Here is a 24,413-nt window from a genome sequence, read left to right as displayed (position 1 = left end):
CCTAAATAAATAGCAATAAAAGATTACATCTCAACATAAAAGCCTTAGGTGTTTTGTTTTGTTTTCTACACCGTACCTAACCTAGTATAGTGATATGCACGGGTGTGATGTTCCGCATGCAAAGGGCAGGTAAGTGATTGCATGATATAGAAAAGCTTTGTGCATTAAATTTTTTTTTTTTTAGTCTCCCATAAAGTCATGAAATAACACTGAAACCAGGATCTGGGAAAAAGTTTATTCCCAGCTTTTTCACAATTATATACAAGAATCATGCTAATGTAAGCATACTACATAAATAAGCAATTTTCATCAATATGGAGGCCACAATTTAAATAAATACAAATTTAAATTGTGAATGTGACTATTTTGAAAGGCTTAATGATGCCCTTAAGTTCATGCCTTAGCTACCAAATTTCAGGCCAACTTTTTGCTACAAACCTCATGGGAAAATATCAAATATGTATACATTTTCTCTAGGCAACTTTAACAAACGATGTCAAAGAAGAAAAGCTACCTTCCCCCCTACCCATCTCCCATAAAAACCTTTCCAGTCTTAAAAGTATATTTTTATAGACATTCTCATAATCTCCCAAGGTTATCAATATAAAGTTTACCCACCTCATTCTCTTATGCCGTATTTTTGAAAAAATAAGCAGTTTAATTACCAAGTAGTGTACAGAAAATAAACCAAATTTTTAAAAATGTGCCACAACTCTTCGTAAAGACAAAGTGTGTTTTTCTTCTCTGGTAGACATTGGTTTACAGGTCTTCATTTAATTTGCTGGAATAAGAAGTGATTCAGTAGATCAATACACAATAAAAAGAAAGCCTTTTCCATTCATCCTTAGTGTCTGGCACTCAAAACTGGTACGAGAAGATTTGTTAATAAACTTTTAAGTAACTAAGACCCTACCATTTACCCTTGTGTACCTCACATTAGCAATGGTAGCTTTAGAGTTAATTCTAGTGGGATAAAGACATCATTCAGAAAAATCACACTCTAAGTATCCTCTTTCAAGAATGCTAATTTAAGCATACTACCTAAATAAGCCTTGGGTGTTTTGTTTTGTCCCTGTTAGCAAAGATTTGGAGTGAACCCTTGGTTACTTTAGTTTCAGTGCTGCTCCAAGTTACATGCAAACAAACTGGATACCCAGTTGTTTTGTTTACTGGAACCCATTAAGCAAATACCATGTGTTAGCACACACCTGGATGTCAGGTCTGCTTCAAAGAAGAATTTCCAGACTCCAAGTTAATTCCCGTTGGTCCGAAGATGGTAGTTAAGAATACTGAAGTGATGGGGCGCCTGGGTGGCTCAGTGGGTTAAGCCTCTGCCTTTGGCTCAGGTCATGATCCCAGGGTCCTGGGATTGAGCCCTGCATCGGGCTCTCTGCTCAGCAGGGAGCCTGCTTCCTCCTCTCTCTCTGCCTGCCTCTCTGCCTACTTGTGATCTCTCTCTCTGTCAAATAAATAAATAAATAAATCTTTAAAAAAAGAATACTGAAATGATTTCTGCATCACTTACCTGCAGGGCCCGTCCTTTGGTCTCAATGGGGAGAGTAAATGCAGAAATGGCACATACAACACAGACCGATGAGAAAAGACACAGGGCCCCCAAGAGTGAGGCATTCATAAGAACCTGCAGGTCATAAGGAATGACTCAATTTATTGTGCCCAGTCACTTCTAAAGGATTTTTTTGTCATAAGGGGAAATCCTCTCTCCACCTACATGAGTGAATGTCCTTTGCAACCATTCTATAAATTGTGCTTTCCTGACATCTTAGGTCTTTTATTTGGGCCCAGCTACTGTAGGCATCTTGAGTGACCCTGTGAGTTAAGACTGACATTAACACATACTGGCCAGGTCAGACCTCTCTGCACCCACTTCTCAGTATCTCCAGGGCAAACCAGTATCTGGGGAATATAAGAGATCTGGTTCCCCCCACTTTCATACCAGTCTAGTTTGTTCAACTTCTAATTCTCATTGTTAGTCATGCAGGAGTCCTCTGCCTAACATCCACTCGTTCCCCTTCAGTTCTGACAGGATGGATTAGGAGGAAGTTTATTTAGAGATGTAATCTACAGGTCTCTGAAAAGATAGAAATGGGTCGTCTATGGTCATGATGCTTCATGTGTGACTACTTTCTGTTTAGTTTCCATTTTCCACATTCAGAGTGGATTTCTGCCAGTTGGCCAAGACCACGCTCTGTTTTCTGGCTAGTTCAGACATTCCCCTCTCCTACATCTGTTAACCCAGGGCTGCCTCAAGTTAGCAAAAAGCCAAGCTCTTGGTAGTTGTCAACTAATTTCACAAGGATGTTTAAATAAAGTGACAGAACAGCAAGGTTCTCTCCAGTCACAGAACACTGCAATTTTTGGACAGGTCTAGAAATTAGCAGGTCTAGTCCAACCTAATGTTACCAATGAGCCTAAAGTAAGGAATAAGTGATGACTTGTCCAAAGACACATGTAGATCCCTCACACAATCAAGTGCTATTCAACCTCTTAGGTTCCCCTAAGATACAGAATTGGAGAGCCCATCTTGCGTATAAAGCCTATTGCCTTCCAAAACAGTAAATAATTCCACTCACCATGTGAACAACCCACGATATTTACTCCCTGTTGTGTACTCACCCTAGCAAGTATTAGATATTATTTTCCAAAAAAAGTTACAATTTTCCCCAGAGAAAATCCAGGCTCATAAAAGGGGAAAGGTAGGAACCAAAAGAAACCAGGCATTTGAACCATGACCAAAGTGTGCCACAGTTAAGCTTATGTGTCTAGATACATCTGCCAATCCTGCCTTTTCTGTCCTCTAAAACCACAATTCACACCACCAGCAGCCATATTCCTCCCCAACCTTTGCAACAGATTTTAAAGTCTTAGGTGGTATGAGACCTGATGGTTTCAACTGAGGTTACATAACTGCTCTACTACCTAGGATCAGAGAGAGCAACCCCCACCTGGCTTCCCTACAGAAATACCAGTCTGGGCTTCATAGCAGGACTCTAGCAATCCAGTAGATGTTACTGGATATTCTTCCAATAAGAAGTTCCTTTCTGCCTAAGTGAACCAGAGTCAATTTCTGTTGTTTTTAAGGAAGAAATCTATTGCCTGATGATAAAAATCATCTGAGAATTTTGTTACAACGTAGATTCGCAGGCCCATCTTTGATTCACTGTATCAAAAAGATCAATCTGTTAATCTCTACTTCTAAAAATCAGCCCAGACCAGGGAAAAAGAGGGACATTACACAGTGATGAAAGGTTTATCCACAAAGACACAACCATTCTAAAGGTTTACCACAGAGCTTCAAAATATATTCAGTGAAAACAAAGATCTAGGTAAATCCACACACAGTTGGAGACTTCAATGCCCCTTTCTCAGTAATTGATAGAACTACTAGTCAGCAAAATCGAGGACTAGAAGAACCTTACAGGCCATGAACCAACAGGGTCTGACATTTACAGAACACCTTACCAAACAGCAGAATACACATTCCTCTCTACAGCCCATGGAACATTCACCAAAATAGACCATGTTCTGGAGGCATAAAATGAACCTTAAAGGATTTAAATCCTAAAGGCACCTGGCTGGCTCAGTAGAACATGTGACTCGATCTCAGGGTTGTAAGTTTGAACCCACATTGAGTAGAGAGAGAACTTAAATCTTTAAAAAATATTTAAAACCCTAGAATATATTCTGACTGGAAGTATCAAACTAGAAAACAGCAACATCTCCACGTACTTCTAAAATCCAGGAGTCAGGGGCGCCTGGGTGGCTCAGTGGGTTAAGCCGCTGCCTTCGGCTCAGGTCGTGATCTCAAGGTCCTGGGATCGAGTCCCGCATTGGGCTCTCTGCTCAGCAGGGAGCCTGCTTCCTCCTCTCTCTCTCTGCCTGCCTCTCTGCCTACTTGTGATCTCTGTCTGTCAAATAAATAAATAAAATCTTTAAAAAAATAATAATAATAATAATAAAAAAATAAAAAAAATAAAATAAAATCCAGGAGTCAAAACCTCATGAAAAAAACAATGAAAATACAGAATATTAAATGTGTGGGACACAGCTAATAGGAACAAAAGTAAAATACTTAGGAATAAATATGTAAAATACATATCAAGAAAAATAACTAAAGAATATGTAAAATTGAGTAAGTCTATTTAGTTCTTAGAAAAATGGACTGTGAAAGTACTTCTCAAAATAATCTGTAATTTTAATGAATTCTCAATCTCTATTCAAAGGATTCAAAATCCCAGTAGGGGAAAAAAAATCCCAGTAGGATTTTTGAGTCAATTTGGGTGGGAAATTGATTTTAAAGTTAATTTGAAAGAATGAACATATAAGAAAAACCAGGGAACTTCTGGGACCATGTTCCGGTGAAGGAACTTGAGGGAAGTTATTAGCCTAAGTGGTAGTAAAGTTGTAATCATTAGTAGTGTGATACTGGTGCCAAAATCTGTAAAACAATGAATTACAAAGTAGCTCTAAGTATGGAAATTGGGCTTATTATAAAAGCAGTATGGTAAATCGATTGAGAGGAGCCAGACAAGAGGATGATTAATGGCCTGGGGACAACCAGGTAGGTGTTTTGTTGCTTTTTAAAGCCGAATTCTTACATCTGGCCTTAGACCTTAAGTATAAACAAATTGTGAAAAGATCAAAGAATTTAATGTTTTAGACGAAACACTAAAAGCCTTTGAACTTGCAGTCTCATAGATGCATGAAGGATGCAGGCCAGTAAGCATGATACAAAACACGAGCTCCTTAAGTGAAAATGCTTGGTAAATTGATGACCTAATAATTTTAAATTTTGTATGCCAAAAAAATTGATAGTAAAATCAAAAGACAAACTACAAACATTGTAGTATAATAATGGCTAAATGGCCTGCAGGAGAGTTGCTAATCACATAAATAAGCAATTTGTCAAAAAAAAATATACAAATGTTTAATAAATCTATGAAAGATGTTCAGCTTTACTCATAATGAACTAAGTACAAATTAAGGTATAATTTATTGTCTACCATATCAAAGGATTCAAAAAATTTTTACCATCCTTTTTGATGAGGAAGGAAAGAACACAGATACTTAAGAATGTGGGCACCTGTGGTTCAGACAGTTCAAGTGCCCCACCCTAGGTTTCAACCCAGGTGCATCATCTCAGGGTCATGGGATTGAGCCCCATATGGGGCTCTGTGCCCCACGTCGGGCTCTGCACTCGGCACAGAGTCCGCTTGGGATTCTCTACCTCTCCCCTCGTGTTTGCTCACTCCATCTCTAAAAATGAAGAAATCTTTTAAAAAAAAAAAAAAAAAGATTTTATTTATTTATTTGACAGAGATCACAAGTAGGCAGAGAAGCAGGCAGAGAGAGAGAGAGAAGGAAACAGGCTCCCCACTGAGCGAGAGCCTGATGTGGGGCTCAATCCCAGGACCCTGGATCATGACCTGAGCTGAAGGCAGAGGCTTTAACACACTGAGCCACCCAGGCACCCCAGAATAAATCTTTTTTAAAAAGTGTTAATGTTATATCAAGGACTGTGTATTTTTTAAGAGAAGACAGTTTGACAAGATCCATCATAATTTAAGATACATACACATTTTGACTTAAAAATTACCCAACAGACTTTTTCTACAAAATCATGCTTTTTCACTCATATTCCATAGTCATTCCCACATCTCTCTGCGCTATTGTAGGCAGGGAAAGGGGTGTTCCCTAACCATCTAGCTAGCAGACCACCCCCATCACTATCTCCTTTCTCCGTTTTCTATGTTTACATAGCATTATTCATACCAACATATTAGTAAACCATTCGTCCCTTGTCCATTCTCCACTAGAATGTAACTTTAAAGAATGTGGGACCTTGATTGTACAGTATAACATGCAAGAGCTCAGTGCTATCCTATGGCGAATACAGCTGCTCCCATACAGAGCTGTGTGCATGATGGTCAGGGTGCCGTTGTTTGTAGAAGCAGAACACAGGAATTATTTGTTCACCCACCAAGTAACAGCTAGCCCTGGCACAGCCATGCAATGGAAACCCATGCACTTACTTGAAAGAATGAGGTTAATTTACATTTACTAACATGAGAAGATTACGAATGTGAAGGCAGCTGCAATATGCAGATATGTGTGGATAGATGGACAGTTTGTGTATGTGTGTTTACATACGGGCCTAGCTACACGTACACACACAGATGGACATAAACTGTAAAGAGCAGTCGGGACTATTTGATGACTGCTGTGAGCCCTTAAGCCTCACCCTTCCCTTATATTCTTCTGCCCCAAATTCTGAACTGCCAAGAGAGCCTGGGTGGCAACGAAAGACCCACACCACACAAGCCACCACCCTACGGTGGGACCCCTCACCCTGGCCACACTAAACATCCCAGCCAGCCAGTCTCCTTGCCTTGCCCTCTCAAGGTCAATTCAGAGCTGCTTGAGAAGGCTGTCCTGCTCTCCCATGAACCTCAACTCTGTAATTAAGTTAAAACAAGACCTTCCCATACCCCAGTGACATGTGTACACATCATCAGTCCCGACTTAACAACAAAAACATGGAGGGTGCTCCATCCTTCTCCACAGGTGCCTAGAACATGGACACAGAGAAATGCACATATTCATGGAAGTATGTGTACCTACTTATATCTATGCATCTAAGAATATACAAATATTACTTATGTACAACACCCAGAGAGACAAATACATGCATAGAAAAGAATCTGGAAGAATATGCCGGAAAACTCCCACTCAGCGGGGACTCTGCTTCTCCCTCTGCCTCTACCGCTCCTCCCCCTGCTTCTGTGCTCACTCGCGTTCTCTCACATAAGGACTTTAAAGATATATGTATCTAAAAATGATGGTAAGCCTTGTTAATAAAAAAGAAAAACCCCAAACTATACATCTGACTCAAGAAGTACCTGAGAAACTAGTGTAGAAATTCAATAAAAACAAGCCTAAATGAATGTTACAAATCAGAAACCAATGGACTTGATAAATGATGAATTATAGTGGAAATATATAAAGGTATAGAATGAAGAAAGTAAAAGAAGAAATAATCACTAACACAGAGGAAATGTAGGAAAAAACCATAGAGACTACTCCCCAGAGTTCTTTGTTAATAAATTTGCATAAATATTCAATAAAAAATTTTTCCTGACATTTACTCAAGATTTAAAAAAAAGAGAGAGAGAGAACCAAAACAACAGAAAAACCTAGTGGCCAAAAAATGCATCCTCAAAAGTGCCAGATTCACTTTCACAGATCAGTTCTTTTGAATCTCCAAGGAAGGAAACACCCAGGGCAAGAAAAGCTTCCAATTTCTTTTTTATGAAACCAGAGTGACAGCAACTGCAGAACTTAACAAATACACACAAAAACCCAACTGCCCTCTCCTGTGTAAGTGTTGATTCAAAAATTATAAATGAAATACTGGTAAGATAAAACCTAGTGGTTTACTGACAAAGCAAAACACCCTGGCTAATGGGATCCTCACTGCTGTCACCTGCCCCATGGCTGAGAGGTTTCCCTGCACACCCCCGCTCCCTCCCTCATTTACCCTGCCAGCTCTTTCCCAACTAATAATCTCTTACATGTGCAATTGTTAGCAACTGCTTTTCCAAGGACTCAAACTGACTCAAGCTATTTCAATGGAATAGTTGGATACAAAATCAAGATAAAAAAAAAAAATTCAGGGTGCCTAGCTGGCTCAGAGGAGTGTGTGACTCTTGATCTTGGGGTCAGGAGTTCAAGCCCCACAATGGGTGTAGAGATTACTTAAAACAAAAAATTTATTTTCTATCTAGAAAAAAATACATTCACAAAATGTTTCAATGCCCACTACATGCCAGGCACTGGAGAAAGAAAGAAAAAAAATGAGTAAAACATGCCCATATCCTTGTCCTCTCAGGGCTGCAAGTACTGGAAGAGATGGAGTTTGGATAGACCAGCACACAAATCAGCAACTACAATCTGATAATCAATATGAAGGAAGATTTCAAGGCTGCATAAGAGCTCACAGGGAGGTCACAGCAGGGAGACTCCGGGTAAGGCCTCAGGAGGACTTCCCTGAGCAGAGAGTTCATCATAGCTAACTGGAGATGGTGACAGGGTGGAAGGGGAGAGGGTTTCTAGTCCAAGGGAACAGCAAGTGAGAGAATCCCAGAAGGTGGTAACTGGGTCATCAACTACAAGCAGCAGACTGTTCAGAGCTAAGTAAACGGGTAAGAGCACCGGTGGGAACCTCACTGGTGGGGACCTATAAACCAAGTTGAGGATTTGGGTCTTTACCTACGAAGAAGGGCAAAGGCAAGACAACAAGAACCGCACAGATTCGCATGGCTACTGGGAGGAGACGTTGAAGGAGAATAAGAGCTTGCAGAAGGAAAGTGGTCCGATGTTCTCTTGGCAGCCCAGTGAGAGGCTAGGGTTATCTGAACCAGAGTGGTGCCAGTGGTAAGAAAGGAGGAAAGGTGAAGGATGCAGGACCTGTCCTAGGAGGGTAAATCCGCATGGTGGGGATTGACTAGGATGAGAAGGGAGAAGAGAGGAGAAGGACAACGCCAGATTGGATAGTGATGGCATTCACTGACGGGGACTGGAAGAGGAATGGATGTGGGGAAAGATATCCCAAGATCGACACTGAACATGCTGAATTTAAAATGATTTTGAGAAATTCGGGTGGAAATGCCAACTAGATAACATGAATCTGGAGCTAAGTAAGCCCTAGTCCAGGCATACAAAGTTGGGAGTTGGGAGCATCTGGTTAGTAATTAAAATCGTTAAAAAAAAAAAAAAAAAAATGTGTGAAATCACCTACATGGAGACTAATATAAAAAAATGAGGGTCTAAAAAATTGAGCACTAAGAATTCCCAACAATGGGGGGAAAAAAAAGGAGAGTAAGATAAACCACAAGGAGATGGGGAAGGAACAACCTGAGATGCAGGAGGAAACCCACAAGTGCGCCAGGTGATGGATGCCCTGAGAAGGTGAGAGAAAATGAGGATATGACCACTTGTCCTTAGCTATAGTAAGGGAGAGGTCGACATGGGAGATTAAAACAAGGTTTCAGTGTAGAGGCATGGAGGTCATCCGAGATGCTATCAAGAATCATTCTGGTGGAATAGGGAGGGCTGCAGCTGGGTTTGTGGGGTGGGGGAATTTCTGGGGGAGGAAGTGAGGACAGTGAGGGGAAGGAACCCGATGAAGTAGCTGGGCTGGGAAGCAGACAAAGGAGAGCCAATGGGAGTGAGTTTATCACATGTAAGCTATGGAATCTTAAACACATTAAAATGTTGACTGGAAGGGTTCCACCTGCAGGGATGGATTGAAATCATGAGACAGATGTGTTATAAACCTAAAAAACTCAAAAGGCTCAGATGAAAAACCATTAGGAATGAGGAATGAGTTCAGTGAGCTGGCTGTTGGCCAATCAACAGCCAAACACTCACTAGCCTTTGCAAATACAGCTCATGCAAACTGTGAGACTAGAATTTATAATGTAAGAAAACAATCCATTCACAACAACAATGAAAAGCCTTAAAATGCCTAAGAATACACTTAACAAGATTTTCAGGATCTCTCACAAGAAAACAGTAAAATGTCAGCAAGGAGCATAGAACAAACATTGAACAACTGAAGACAAACTCTGCTCTTAAGAAGATAGTATTAGTGAAAAAGTCACTTTTTCCTAAATTAATGGATATATTTAATGAATTAATAATTAAAATCTTAAAAGGGTTTGGGCGGACAGGGGAGGCTTTGCGGCTTATCTGAGAAAGAATAATGAGGTGGGGCTCAGGCAGCCAGTTTTGCAAGTGTACTATAAATATCATTCAACTAACTAGAAGACTATGACAATGACGAAACCAGAAAGATCAATGGACTAAAATAGAGCGAGGCTAGAAATAGAACAAGTAATTGTGAAAATGTAAGCAGACAGACATTTCTAACTCAGGAGTAAAAAATGGGTTATTAAATCAAGTGTGTGGGGACCACTGGTCCACCAGTTAGGAAATCACATTAGGCCTTCTACTGCAGTATCCCAATGTCCTGGTCAGGATTTTCTGGGTCAGAATCTGGGATGCATTCACTTCGTGAAGGCTGAGGCTTTTACATGCTATACTTCAATAAAATGCTTATATATCCTCTCTCCCAAAAAGAGAAGATTACAAAAGGGAAAGGTCTATTTTCATAATCCTAATCACAGACCACAGAAGTTGTCAAGAAAACATTGATAAACGTGAGTGTCTATTGTAAAGAAAACATTGATAAACATGAGTGTCTATGGACTTACAAAGCAAGGAGAACAGAAACAAGAATGAAAGACAAATGGAAAATTGGGGCAATATTTGCAGTATGTCAGAAAAATGGTTGAAATCCTTTATACATACAAAGGATTCTCACAAATCAATGTTTTAAAGAATTGAAAAATGGGAAGGGCCCTAAATGGACAGGCTAAAAAAGATAAAATACCCAATTAAAATGTGAAAAGAGCAGTCAGTCTCATTACTCACCAAAGAAAGACTAATTACAATGACAAAGAGATATCCTTTATTGTCAGTGAGATTTGCAAATACAACAAAGACTAACCAAATGGCTGACAAGTGAAGCGGCAGGACCGTCCTCACTTGAACAACCTTCCCAAAGTGGGTGTTAGCCCGGTGTATCAAAATGGAAATTGAGCAGACCCCCTGACCTACCTACCAATCCAATTTCTAAGGAATTTATCCTAAAGAGGTAATTGCATAGCTGGATAAAAATGTAAGTGCAAGGCTGCTCATTACTGTTATTTATGACAGAACAATATCAAGTAGTCTAGACCTTTAACACACAGAACTGATAAATTAACTGAAAAGTTACTTTTTAAAAATATTTTATTTATTTATTTGACAGAGAGAGAGAGAGAGGGATCACAGGCAGGCAGATAGGCAGGCAGAGAGAGAAAGGGAAGCAGGCTCCCACCAAGCAGAGAGCCCGAAGCAGGGCTTGATCCCAGGACCCCAAGATCATGACCTGAGCTGAAGGCAGAGGCTTAACCCACTGAGCCACCCAGGCGCCTCTGAAAAGTTCCTTTTGGAGTATACATCTGAGAATATATTTTTCAGCATGAATAGAGGGCTTGACTTTTTATGGATATGAAAAATGTCAGCAACATTCTGTTGCATGCAGAAAGTAGGCTATAAAAAGTGTATGGAAGTTTCTATTCAAGATGGCAACATAGGAAGATCCTAAACTCACCTCCTTTCATGGACAGATTGAATCTACAGGTATATATGAAATCATTTCCTCTGAAAGAAATCCAAAAACTAGCTGAGCGACTCCTACAGATAGGGCAAACAAGAAAGAAAACTCACATCAAAACAGTCAGAGAGGCTGAGACACAATCTTGCCCTAAACCCCACTCCTGGTGCAGCCATCACAATCAGGAAGGAACTTAAAACTCCAAGCTCCTCCCCAAGGAATTATGGGTATGAATCCCACATCTGACACCCCAACTTCTAAGACATGCACCAGAGAGATGAGCCCCTACAACATCTAGCTTTGAGAGCCAAGGGGTCCGTGTCCATGAGGTCCCCACAGCCCCAGAAAATGAAGAAACCATTCTTAAAGGGCTCAAATGCAATTAACCTGGCCAACTACTAGCCCCCTAATCCCCTCCACACACCCCTCCCCAGCCAGAGGCAGAGACAGTCTGGTCAAACACATGCAGTGTTTTTATGAAAGAGGCCTGTTTGCTTAAAGCATCACCCTTGAACACACAACTACTTTGCTTAAAGCAGCACCCTTTAACACAAGCATCTACTTGAATACGCAACTAGGAATCTACTGAAATACTCTCCAAAGATGGAGGCCAGCAAGGAACAACTCTGCACTCTCCCTCAGCCTTGCTCCAGAGATCTGGTTTCTCCAAGGAAGGAACTTGTGTGTATGTCTGGTGCCCTAGTTTTTGTGGCTATTGCCCAGGGGATACCTCCTGATCACCTGGACGTGATGTCTAGCAGGGCTGACCTTCCACAGGACTGTAGTAAAGAATTCCCAGCCAGCTACACTGCAGGACTTAGCGGGGGAGAGCCAGCAAGCCAAAACTCCATCTTTCTGGAAACAGGAGCTAGCTATTAGCTTGTCTTCATAGGTTCTGCCTGAAGGTAGACTCCTAACTAAATACACATCTAACCACCAACTGCCATCCTCTCCAGACACTTCGGGGGATGGGTGCTATCTTCTCCCCCTCGCTCACTCCAGGTCACCAGTATCTCCTGGAAAAGAGCTTAAACATATGTCTGCTCCAGTTTGGGTGGCTGCCAGCCAGGGGGCACAACTGAATCTCCTGGTTCTGGTGGCCAACAGAACTTATGTTCATAGGTCTCACAGGACTGCAACCCATAGAGTTCTAAACTGGCTATCTACCCTCGGCCCCCACCCAGAACACAGCACCCACAACAGACTGAAACACAACTCCGGTCTTTCGTGAAAGACGCCTATTCATTTATCTTCAAGCTGTGGCCTGAAGGGCACACCAAACAACATTTAGAGGCTGATTACAATGCTGTCCAGAGATGGAGACCGGCAGACAGCAGCTTTACCCTCTTCCTCTGCCTCACTCTATAAGTAGTAAAAGCAACTACAACAATTTGTTAATGGATACTCAGGATAAAAAGATGTTAACCATGACATCAAAAACAGAATGTGGAGGGGAGTAATGAGTTCAAATTTAAATTATTATCAACTTAAACTTCTTGGTGAGTCCAGCTAAAGGTTTGTCTTTTTGTTTTTATTAATAGCTCAGTTTCATTGATATTTTCTATTGTCTTTTTAGTTTCTATTTCATTTATTTCCACTTTGATCTTTGTTATTTCCTTCCTTCTACTGACTTTGTATCTGTTATATCTGTAAGAAATCTAACATAAGCCTCATAAGTCACAAAGCAATAACCTAGAGTAGATACACAAGCGATAAAGAACCCAAGTCTACCAGTACAGATAATGATCACATCACAAAGGGAAAGCAAGAGAAGAATAAGAAGGAACAAAGCCAGAAAACAATGAATGAAATGGTAGTAAGTACATCAGTCATTACTCTAAATGCATGGATAAGGGCATCTGGTTCTTTCCACAGAGCCAAGATGCCCTTCCACAGACAAATGGATAAAGGAGATATGGTCCATATATACAGTGGAATATTCTGCCTCCATCAGAAATAATGAATACCCAACTTTATCAACATGGATGGGACTGGAGATTATGCTGAGTGAAAGAAGTCAAGCAGAGAGAGTCAATTATCATATGGTTTCACTTACTGGTGGAGCATAAGGAATAACATGGAGGACATTGGGTAAAGGAGAGGAGAAGGGAGTTGGGGGCAATCGGAAGGGGAGATAAATTATGAGAGATTGTGGACTCTGAGAAACAAACTGAGGATTTGGGAGGGGAGGGGGAGGGAGGGGTGGGGGAGACTGGTGGTGGGTATTATGGAGGTCACGTATTGCATGGAGCACTGGGTGTGGTGCAAAAACAATGAATCTGGAACACTGGAACACTGAAAAAATAAAATTAAATAAGTCAATAATAAAATAGATAAATACATACATACATACATGGATAAGAAAATAAGACCCTTCTGTATGTTCCCTACAAGAGATTCATTTCAGATGTAAAGACACACAGACTGAAAGCAAAGGGATAGAAAAAGATATTCCATGAAAATAAAAATGAAAAGAAAGCTGTGGTACTTAGATTTTCCCAAACAAAATAGACTTTAAAACAAAGACTATGATAAAAGACATAACTACATAAGGATAAAGGGATCAATCCAATGAAAGCATGTAACATTTATAAATATGTACACACTCACCATAGGAGCACCTATATACAAGTATTAACAGACCAAAGGAGGAAACAGACAGCAATACAGTAATAATAGGAGACTTTAATATCCTACTTCAATGATAGGTAGATTGTCCAGACAGAAAATCAGTAAAGAAATATTGGCCTTAAATGACACCTTAGACCAGATGAACTTAACATGTACAGGAGATGCCATCCAAAAGCAAGAGAATACACATTTTTCTCAAGCATACACAGAATATTCTCCAGGATAATACGTTAAGCCACAAAACAAGAATTAATAAATTTGAGATTGAAATCCTATCAAGTACCTTTTCTGACCCAAATAGTATGAACCTAGAAATCAATTATAAGAAGGAAATTGGAAAATTTCCAGATATGCTGAGATTAAACTACACACTACTGAACAGCCAATGGGTCAAAGAGAAAATCAAATAAGTCAAAAAAAATTCCCTGAGGCAAACAAAAATGGAAATATAACATACCAAAACTTATGGATACAGCAAAAGCAGTGCTAAAAAGTTAATAGTGATAAATGCCTATATCAAGAAACAAGAAAGGTCTCTACTAAAAAACTTAACTTCATACTTCAAGGAACTAGAAAAAAGAACGAACCAAGGATGAAGTCAGTAGAAGGAAGGAAATAACAAAGATCAAAGTGGAAATAAATGAAATAGAGACTAAAAAGACAATAGCAAAGATCAATGAAGCTAAGACCTACTTAAATGGTTTTTTTTTTTTTAAAAGATTTTATTTGTTTATTTGACAGAGAGAAATCACAAGTAGATGGAGAGGCAGGCAGAGAGAGGGGGGGGAAGCAGGCTCCCTGCTGAGCAGAGAGCCCGATGCGGGACTCGATCCCAGGATCCTGAGATCATGACCTGAGCCAAAGGCAGCGGCTTAACCCACTGAGCCACCCAGGCGCCCCTAAGACCTACTTAAAAAAAAAAAAAAAATAGTAAAACTTTAGCTAGACTCACCAAGAAGAGAAAAGATCCAAATTAAATCAGAAGTGAAAGAGGAAATGTTACAAGTAAAATCTTTTAAAAAGGGGGGGGGGAGGGCACCTATGTGGCTTAGTTAAACATCTGCCTTTGGCTCAGGTCATGATCCCAGGATCCAACTATGGAGCGCACATCAGGCTCCCTGCTCAGTGGGGATCCTCCTTCTCCCTATCCCTCTGCCATTCCCCCTGCTTGTGCTCTCTCACTGTCAAATAAATAAATAAAATCTTAGGGGGAAAAAAAAGAGGAAATGTTACAATTGATACCAAGAAACATGAAGGATCATAAGAGATTAGTATGAACAATTATATGCCAACAACTTGAACAACATAGAAGAAATGGATAAATTCCTAGAAACATACAATATATTAAGACTGAATCATGAAGAAATAGAAAATCTGAACAGAACAATTACTAGTAAGGAGATTGAGTCAGTAATCAAAAACTTCCCAACAAACCAAAGTCCAGCACCAGACAACTTCACTGGTGAATTCCACTCAACATTTAAATACCAATCCTTCTTAAATTCCTTCAAGACACAGGAGAAGAGGGAGCACTTCCAAACTCATTTTACAAGGCCAGCATTATCCTGATTCCAAAACCAGACAAGGATGTCCAAAGAAAACAATAGGCTAATACCTCTGATGGACATAGATGCAACAATCCTCCACAAAATATTAACAAACCAAAATCAGTAATACCATAAAAAGATCATTCTTTATAATCAAGTGAGATTTATTCTAGGGTTAAGAGATGGTTTAATATCCACAAATCAATGTGATATACTACACTAAACAAAATGAACAATAAAAATACTGATTATCTCAAAAGATGTAGAAAAGCATTTGACAAATTCAGCATCCATTTATGATAAATGCTCAACCAAGTGGGTATAGAGGAAACATACTGCAACATAATAAAGCCTGTATTTGACAAGCCTGCAACTTACATTATACTCAATGGGGAAAAGATAAAAAGCTTTTCCTCTCAGATCAGGAATAAGACGAGGACACCAACTTTCCCCACTTTTATTCAACACAGTATTAGAAATGCTAGGCAGAGGAATTAAGCAAGAAAAAGAAATAACAGGCATCAAAATATCAAAGCGTGGTGCAAAACTGTCACTGTTTGCAGAAACATAATATGACATACAGAAAATGCTAAAGATGCCACCCAAAAATATTAGAATAATGAATTCAGTGAAGCTGTAGGATGCAAATATTTAAAAATATGTTGTGTTTCTATACACTACCAACAAATTTTTAAAATATTATTTATTTGTTTGAGAGAGAGTGAGAGAGCTTGAGTGGGGTGGGGTCATTGGAGGAAGCTTAAAACCAGGACCCTGAGACCATGACCTGAGCTCAAGACAGAGGCCAAACCAGCTGAACCACGCAGGTGCCCCAAGAAGAATTAATATTTTTAAATGTCCATACTACCCAAAGTAATCTAGAGATTCAGTGCAATCCTTAAAAAAAAACTCAAATGGAACTTTCTTCACAGAAATAGTACAAACAATCCTAAAACTAATATTAGAACCACAGAAGACCCCAAAGAGCCAGGGAAATCTTGAAAAGGCATCATCACATTTGCTGGTTTCAAAGTAGATTGCAAAGCTATAGAAATCGAGACAGTTTTGGTATTGGCATAAGAACAGAAACAGATCAATAAAACAGAATAAAGAGCCCAGAAATAAACCCCTGTATATTTAGTCAATTAATTTACAGCAAAGGAGCCAAGAATATTCGATGAAGAAAGAAGAGTCTCTTCAGTAAGTGGTGTTGGGGAAATTGGACAGCGATGCACAAAAGAATGAAACTGGACTACTATCTTAACTCATTCATAAAAATCAACTCAAAATTGGTAGAAGACGACAAGATTAAGACCCCATAAAACTCCTAGAAGAAACCAGAGGCAGATTTGATTTCTTTGGATGTGATACCAAGAGGAAAGGAAATGAAAGCAAAAATACACAAGTGGGACTACAAACTAAAAAGCTTCTGCACAGTAAAGGAAAACCATCAACAAAATGAAAACACAACCAACAGAATGGGAGAAAATATTTTCAAATCATGTATGTCATAAGGGGTTAAGAAAATATATAAGCAATTCATACAACTCAGTAACAAAAACCTAGAAGAACCTCATTGAAAAATGGGCAGAGGATCTGAACAGGTATTTTCCAAAGAAGATGTTCAGTTGGCCAATAGGTGCATGAAAAGGTGTTCGACATCACTCGTCATCAGAGAACTACAAACCAAACTCTTAATGAGCTTGTCAGGATGGCTATTACCAAAAAGATAAAGGGCACTTGGGTGGCTCAAGCCTTTGCCTTGGGTCCTGGTCCTGGGGTCCTGGGATCGAGCCCCATGTGGCTCCCTGCTCAGTGGGGAGTCTGTTTCTCCCTCTCCCCCACTCATGCTCACTCTCTGTCTCAAATAAATAAATAAAAGTAATGAATGGTTGGCAAAGATACAGAGAAAACAGAACACTTGCTTACTGTGGGTGGGAATATAAATGGGATAGCCACAATAGACACCAGTACGGAGGTTCCTCAAAACATGAAAAACAGAACTATGCTATGACCCAGTAATTCCACTTCTGGTTATTTATCTAAAACAACTGAAAACACAAATTTGAAGAAAAATATGTACTTCCATGCACACTGAAGGGTTATTTACAACGGCCAAGACCTGGAAACAACATGAGTCCATTGATGGATAAATGGATAGAAAGAATATGATATACATATACAGTGCAATATTATTCAGTTAAAGAAAAGAAGAAATCCTAGCCCTTAACACCAGCATCGAAAGACCCTGAAGGCATTATGGTAAGTGAAATAAGCCAGAAAGAAAGAGAGAAATACCATATGATGTCATCTGTGTGTGGACTCTGAAAAAAACAAAAACCCCAAGCTCACAGAAATGGAGAACAGATTGGTGGCTGCCGGAAGCAGGAGGGTTCTGGTGGGGGGGGGGGGGGGGAGTACGATTTGCAAAACAGGTAAAGGGCATCAAAAGACACAAATTTCCAGTTACAAAATAATTCGTGGGGATATAATGTACAGCATGGTGAATATAAGAATACTGTTTTGTATATTCAAAAGTAGCTGAGAGAATAAATCTTAATTCTCATCACAAGAAAATCTGTGATGGGTGTTAACCACACTTACTGTGATCATTTCATAATATATACATACAATTATAATGTTATACACCTGAAACTAGGAAGTTACATGTCAATTATATCTAAATTTTATTTTATTTTATTTTAAAGATTTTATTTATTTGACAGAAAGAGATCACAAGTAGGCAGAGAGGCAGGCAGAGAGAGAGGAGTGTGTGGGGGTGGGGAGCAGGCCCCCTGCTGAGCAGAGAGCCCAATGTGGGACTTGATCCCAGGACCCTGAGATCATGACCTGAGCCAAAGGCAGAGGCTTAACCCACTGAGTCACCCAAGGGCCCAGTCATATCTAAATTTTAAAAAGTATATGAATTGTGATCATATTTGGGTAAAATGTATATACATGTTCATTCATACATACATATAGTTAGAGATCATGAAAGAACTTCATTAAAATATTTGTATTTGTGGGGGCACCTGGGTGGCTCAGTGGGTTAAAACCTCTGCCTTCGACTCAGGTCATGATCTCAGGGTCCTGGGATCGAGCCCCACATGGTGCTCTCTGCTCAGCAGGGAGCCTGCTTCCCTTCCTCTCTGCCTACTTGTGATATCTCTCTCTCTCTCTCTCTCTGTCAAATAAATAAATAAAATCTTAAAAAAAAAAAAAAATATATATATATATATATATATTTGTATTTGTGGGGCACCTGGATGGCTCAGTTGGTTAAGTGTCCAACTCTTGATTTCAGCTCAGGTGACGATCTCAGGGTCATGGGGTTGAGCCCACTATCAGGTTCAGCACTCAGTGGGGTGTCTGCTTCTCTCACTGTCTCTTTCTGTCCCTCTCCCCAGCATGTGTTGTACTGTGTACTCCCCAACATGTGTAAATAAATCCTTTAAAAAATAAAAAAATAAATATTTGTATTTGTTATCTCAGATAAAATATTTTAGGTAATGACATTTTAACTCAAATTTGTAACTTTTGTGTTTTTAGCAGAGAAGAAAAATCACATGGAAATCAAATTACTGAAAATACAATAAACACAAGGCTAGTTATGACCCTATGTCAAAAAAAAAAAAAACTGACAAACACCCTCTCCTAGACCAAACTCTAGCTAGACGGCTCTAAGCCTCTTCTCACCCAGCCCCAACCTTGGTCTATAAAAGACCCAAACCGACACTAGACTGGTTTCCAGCAGCTGAAGGCCACAGCCCCAAGATGACCCTCCATTCCACTTCACGTGCCTGCAGGAGAAACTCAAGTCCGCCCCTTTGTGCCAGTCAGCACCTGGAGGTACAACATTTGTACAGGCTTCACATGGGCCAAACCCCTTGTTTCCACTTTTTGCAATTTTTCACTTCTCTTGGTCCACCACCCCACCCCGACATTCTCCCTGTAAAATGCCAGCCACCCCGGCACAAACCAAAGTTGATTTCCTTTCACCCTGGGGTCTTCCCTATTGCAATAGTTACTACTGACCAAAATACGTCTTCGCCCCTTTAACTAGTGTCCAGCTTGGTTTATCTTTCACGATACACACGTAGTTACTCGGTAAGTATACTGCTTATTAGCCGGGCGCCTGGGTGGCTCAGTCAGTTAAGCATCTGCCTTCAGCTCAGGTCATGATCCCGGCGTCCTGGCGTCCAGCCCCGTGTCTGACTCCCTGCTCAGCAGGGAGCCTGCTTCTCTGCCCCCCTCCCCCATGCTAACTCAAATGAAAACTTTTTGAAAGTACTGCATATTAGAAATTACTTAGGAAAAAATGAAATGTGTATTTTTTCATGCCCATTAACTTGCGAAGTGCGGTCTACAATCTCATGCATTGATTCACTGGGATTCCACGTAGCCAGTCAGGGATTTGACAGGACAACGAAGTCACTACTTAGCTGGGGCAATGGAGTTCAAGCTTTTTGAGAGCCCTGAAAGATAAACATTTGGCTTTCATTTTTATTTATGGTAGATTTTTCTTTTTTTCTGGGCAGAAATTTAAATTTTTTATGTAGTTTCTTCCTTGACCTAAGAGAAACATCTTCCAGAATTCTAAAATCTCTTTTCACAGGAGTAGGACATGGCAACCTGAGATTAAAATCTTACCATAAACTTGTTCTACCCTGGCCCTACCCAGCCCCACAGTTCACTAAACAGCAAGCAGAGCGTTCTTTTCAAAATGCAGAACTGATCCTGCATCCTGCTTAAAACCCTTAAATTATTTCTCATTATTCTCAGGACGAACTCCCAAGTCTCAGGACGAACTCCCAAGTCCTCACGATGCCTCTAAGGCACTTTCTCTCCCAGCATGTGTCTCCATTCTGCGTATCACACCAAGTTTCTATTCCTGGAACACACCCATCTCTGGCTTCTTCAGCTTCTTCTGTGCCAGCAGGTATCCTACTGGAAATGTTTCTTCTCTATCAGTTGTCAACTTCTCGTATTTCAGGTTTCAGCTCCAATGTCACCTTCCCAGAGAGGTTTTGCCTAAAAAGGCCTGTCAGCACTTTGACTCACTATCATATTACCTCCCAAGCCCTTCTAGAAGGTGGAATTATCTTAATAGTTAGCATATTGATAAACTCCCAACTTGAATGCCAGTCTCTTGAGAGAGAGAATCTTGTGGTGCGCCGCCAAATGCTTCAACAGCCTTTCCCCAAAAAAGTCCCACTGCTACCAGGTACCAATGTCCAGGGTCCAAATACTACCACTCTGGGTAATTTCATGATCTGATGGGACATCAACCAGATCGCAGAACTGCTTGAAAATTTAGAAGTTCATTTTCACAAGCCAGTGCAGGCCAGTTCCCACTCACCCCTGGAACCTCGTCTGGCTTCTTTACAGACACTAAAAAATGGAACTAGAACAATCCAGCCACAGAGTAAGTGGGCAACAAATGGTGACTGAAGGTTGAATTGGAATAAAAGAATTCTCAATTCTACACCACCAGATACTGTAGCTTGGTGTGTGTGTCGTGTGTGTGTGTGTGTGTGTGTGTGTGTGTTTTCTAACTGCCAAACTGTATGTAGATTTGCAGGCAAGTACTTTGAAGTCAACTTGTTAAATGGGTCATTATAAGAAGTTCCTAAATAAAGGGCAAAAAGAGGAGGAGGAAGGGGAAGAGGGTTGAGAAGGGAAGGAGGAAGAGGAAGAATTAAGTGAAAGCAAAGCTTCTCTCCCAGTTGTTATTCCGCCTGTGGATGGCCTGGCCTGAAGGCCGTCCACAGGGCAGTCTCAGCAGGTTTGCTCTGAGTACTTGTTAGAACGACCCTGGTGGTCCCTTACTCAGCCTCAGTCTCTGGGTGGAATCCAGCAGTCTTCTCCTTATCAAGTCACGCCTGGTAATTCTGATATGGCACCCAAGTTTGAGAAGCTTGTCCAAGGGAAGGCGCAAGGTCAGATTATCAGCTCCCGAGAGTGATGGGCCAAGGGCTTCCTCTCTGCCTGGAGCAGCTCACCCCACCCCAAACCCAAGCAGATATCCTAGGAGCCAACAGATCTGGGATTCTGACCTCCCATCCAAACCCGTTAAGAAAGCAAAACATCCCAATTGCACCGTGTTCAAAATACTGGATTTTTAAAACCTGTATTTTTGTTATTGAGAGATATTTCTTTGAAACATTTAGCATTTGGCCTTCATTATTAGTGATCATTGCTATTAGGTAACATCTATTCAGTGTTTACTATGTGTCCATAGTTGGGCTAAGTGTTTTCCATGTATTAATACTCAGAACAAACCTATGTGGTGGGTACTGTTTTGATCTTTATCTTACAGACGAAGGGGACATTGCGAGAGGAGCGATTTAACTGTAAAAGGTTGCGACCTTCCTGGAGGTCACAAGGAGGCTAAAGCAAGTCAGAGCCTACGGCCCCAGAAGACCGAGACACAGTTGGTGATCTTTCCCGATCCACAAAGCCACAAAAAGCTGTGTGGCCTCTAGGGAAAATACCCACGAATACCCAAAAGACAGGTTTCAAGTGGCTGAAAAACAGAGAGATGCAATTTCTACTTAAAGTTCAGAAAATAAGCTAGACCAGAGCTGTATCATCCAGAAACAGGATTCATATCTTACTTCTGTCTTTTATCACTGTGTGTGTTTTTTTTTTTTTTTTACTGAAAATGGTGAAAGCAGTACAAAAAAACTTTGAAAATCACTAGACAAGAGCTACCCTCATTTTTCCTTAAGGTGAGGGGAGAAAACATTCCCCAAATAGTTAAAAACAAATGAATAATAGCCTAGTGGGGGGGAAATGTATTAAATTATAGGAAATGCTTGTGACTGTCTGTTCGGCCCACAAAACCCCTTTCCTTTGAAAACTGCATTTCCCCAGCTGCATTTGCAGATCACCTTGAGCTCCGGCCACAGCTGATTGAGCTCGAGTATGACCATCTGACCAGACCTGGCTAGTGACTGTCCCTTTTCTGGGAGGAAGAAAGAGTACACCATGTCTTCTGGTGGCTGGATCTAAGGATCCACGTTTCGTACTCCGGGGATGGCCAAGTACACAGGCAAGCATAGCACACTGGCCTTCAGGGAGAGGTTCGTAAATCTGGAATTCTCAGAAAGGTGAAGGAATGACCACGGACCCAGACAAACATGAGGAAGAAAGGGCCTGGGTTCCTCCCCTGCCTGGACCAGAACCTCCCACGGCAGCCAGCTCAGGTAGATTTCCAGAGAAGGACCAGTGCAGGCAGAGATCAGCCCTTCGAGGAAACACAACCACCCTGGTCACCCTATCTGCCTCTGTTTCCCTCCAGAAACAAGGGTCCATCCATGAGTCCAGGCCACCTCTGGATTTTATCCTAGCGCCTGGTTTCCCCTAGCACTAGACGTCCCCTCCCCGCCTTTCCATGCTGTGCTTCTCGATTGTACCCCTGGACAGGGTCGTGCTCAAACCCACTCATATTCAATTGCTCAAGCTTCTCATGTCCTCCGTTTCTTTTCCATCTTCCTGCAACAACGTGCAACAAAATCCAAATCGTGCACGCAATGAAATACATGCTACTGACCAACTACAAGGCTGGAAACATTTACTTAGCCTCTTTCCCTACCCCAATTCACCCAACAATGGGAAAACAACCCTCAAGAAGACTCATGACGTCAACAGAAATTCCCTGCTTAAACCTTTCACTTGAAAGAGCCCGGTGTCCCGCTTTCCCCTCTCCTTTAGACGGATACCCCCCCCCCCCCACCGCTACAGAGACTCCTGGGCTGTACCTGGGATATAAACGGTGCCACCATTGCTCCAATCCGACACAGGGAGCCACTGGTCCCCATCCCCAAAGCGCGCATCATGGTGGGGTAGACCTGGAGGGGGAGCATAGGAAGCATCGGTTAGCTTGGGCTCCTGCTTTTCCGAGTCCCCTGCCCTTCCTCCCCCAGCCAGGCTTCCGTATATAGCAAATACCAGCTGTTCCCGACAGGTGTGTAGGCTATGAAAATATAGGACATTCGTGTTCTCAGGCACCACAACATTGAATTTTTAAGTATCAGAAAAATAAACACTTAGAAATGAGCCTTTAAATGACCAAATTCCAAAATGTGGTTTTTTTTTATTTTTTCTTTTTAAAGATTTTATTTATTTACTTGACAGAGATCACAAGTAGGCAGAGAGGCAGGCAGAGAGGGGCGGGGGGAAGCAAGCTCCCTGCAGAGCAGAGAGCCCGATGCGGGGCTCCATCCCTTAACCCTGGGACCATGACCTTAGCCCAAAGCAGAGGCTTTAACCCACTGAGCCACCCAGGCACCCCTGCAAAGTGTGTTTAATTGAATATTCCAAGTATAATTTCAAACAGTTAAGCTCTGGAATCAAACAGAAGACTTCCACTTTAGAGCTATACATGTATAAAGTAGTCCTACTGAAAGTAAAGAAAGTTCTCCCCCAGGGGCACCGGGGTGGCTCAGTTGGTTAAACATCTGCCTTCTGCTCAGGTCATGATCCCAAGGTCCTGGAATCGAGTCCCGTATTGGGCTCTTGCTCAGTGGGAAGTCTGCTTCTCCCTCTGCCTGCTGCTCCTTCTGTTTGTGCTCTAACAAATAAAATCTTTAAATAAACAAGCAAACAAACATAAATAAATAAATTGGAATTTTATGGCATAATCTACCTTTTAAAAAAGATTTTATTCAAGAGAGAGAGACAGCATGAGCTGGGGGCCGGTGGACAGAGAGAGGGAGAAGCAGGCTCCCTGCTAAACAGGGAGATGGACATGGGAGCTGGGATCCCAGGATCCTGAGATCATGACCTGAGCCAAAGGCAGACGCTTAACTCAATGAGCCACCCAGGTGCCCCCATAATCTACTTTCTCAGTACAACTTTCTCACACTTATTATAAGACTTCTTTGGTCTGAACGTCCTTAATTCTAAATTCTTCTAGGAACTGGCAGAAGTTTAAGAAGCAAGCAAATAGTACTTAACAATTTATAGGGAGAACGCTTTATGAAAGTATGGTT

General features: G+C 41.1%; 1 protein-coding gene across 1 annotated transcript in view; it reads right to left on the bottom strand.

Moving 5' to 3' along the window:
* SVOPL (SVOP like) overlaps positions 1 to 24,413 on the bottom strand; it is a 73,657-nt gene continuing 49,244 nt past the window's right edge. The window contains exons 14-16 of the mRNA XM_059395604.1: positions 23,181 to 23,270; positions 1,526 to 1,639; positions 1 to 781 (exon numbers count right to left, since the gene is read on the bottom strand). Of these exons, the coding sequence (XP_059251587.1) occupies positions 770 to 781; positions 1,526 to 1,639; positions 23,181 to 23,270 (216 nt within the window). The 3' untranslated portion in view covers positions 1 to 769. The remainder of the gene's footprint in view (positions 782 to 1,525; positions 1,640 to 23,180; positions 23,271 to 24,413) is intronic.

This window comes from Mustela nigripes, chromosome 4 (assembly GCF_022355385.1).
Source record: "Mustela nigripes isolate SB6536 chromosome 4, MUSNIG.SB6536, whole genome shotgun sequence".
Taxonomy (NCBI): domain Eukaryota; kingdom Metazoa; phylum Chordata; class Mammalia; order Carnivora; family Mustelidae; genus Mustela; species Mustela nigripes.
This window is presented reverse-complemented; position numbering and strand designations above follow the sequence as displayed.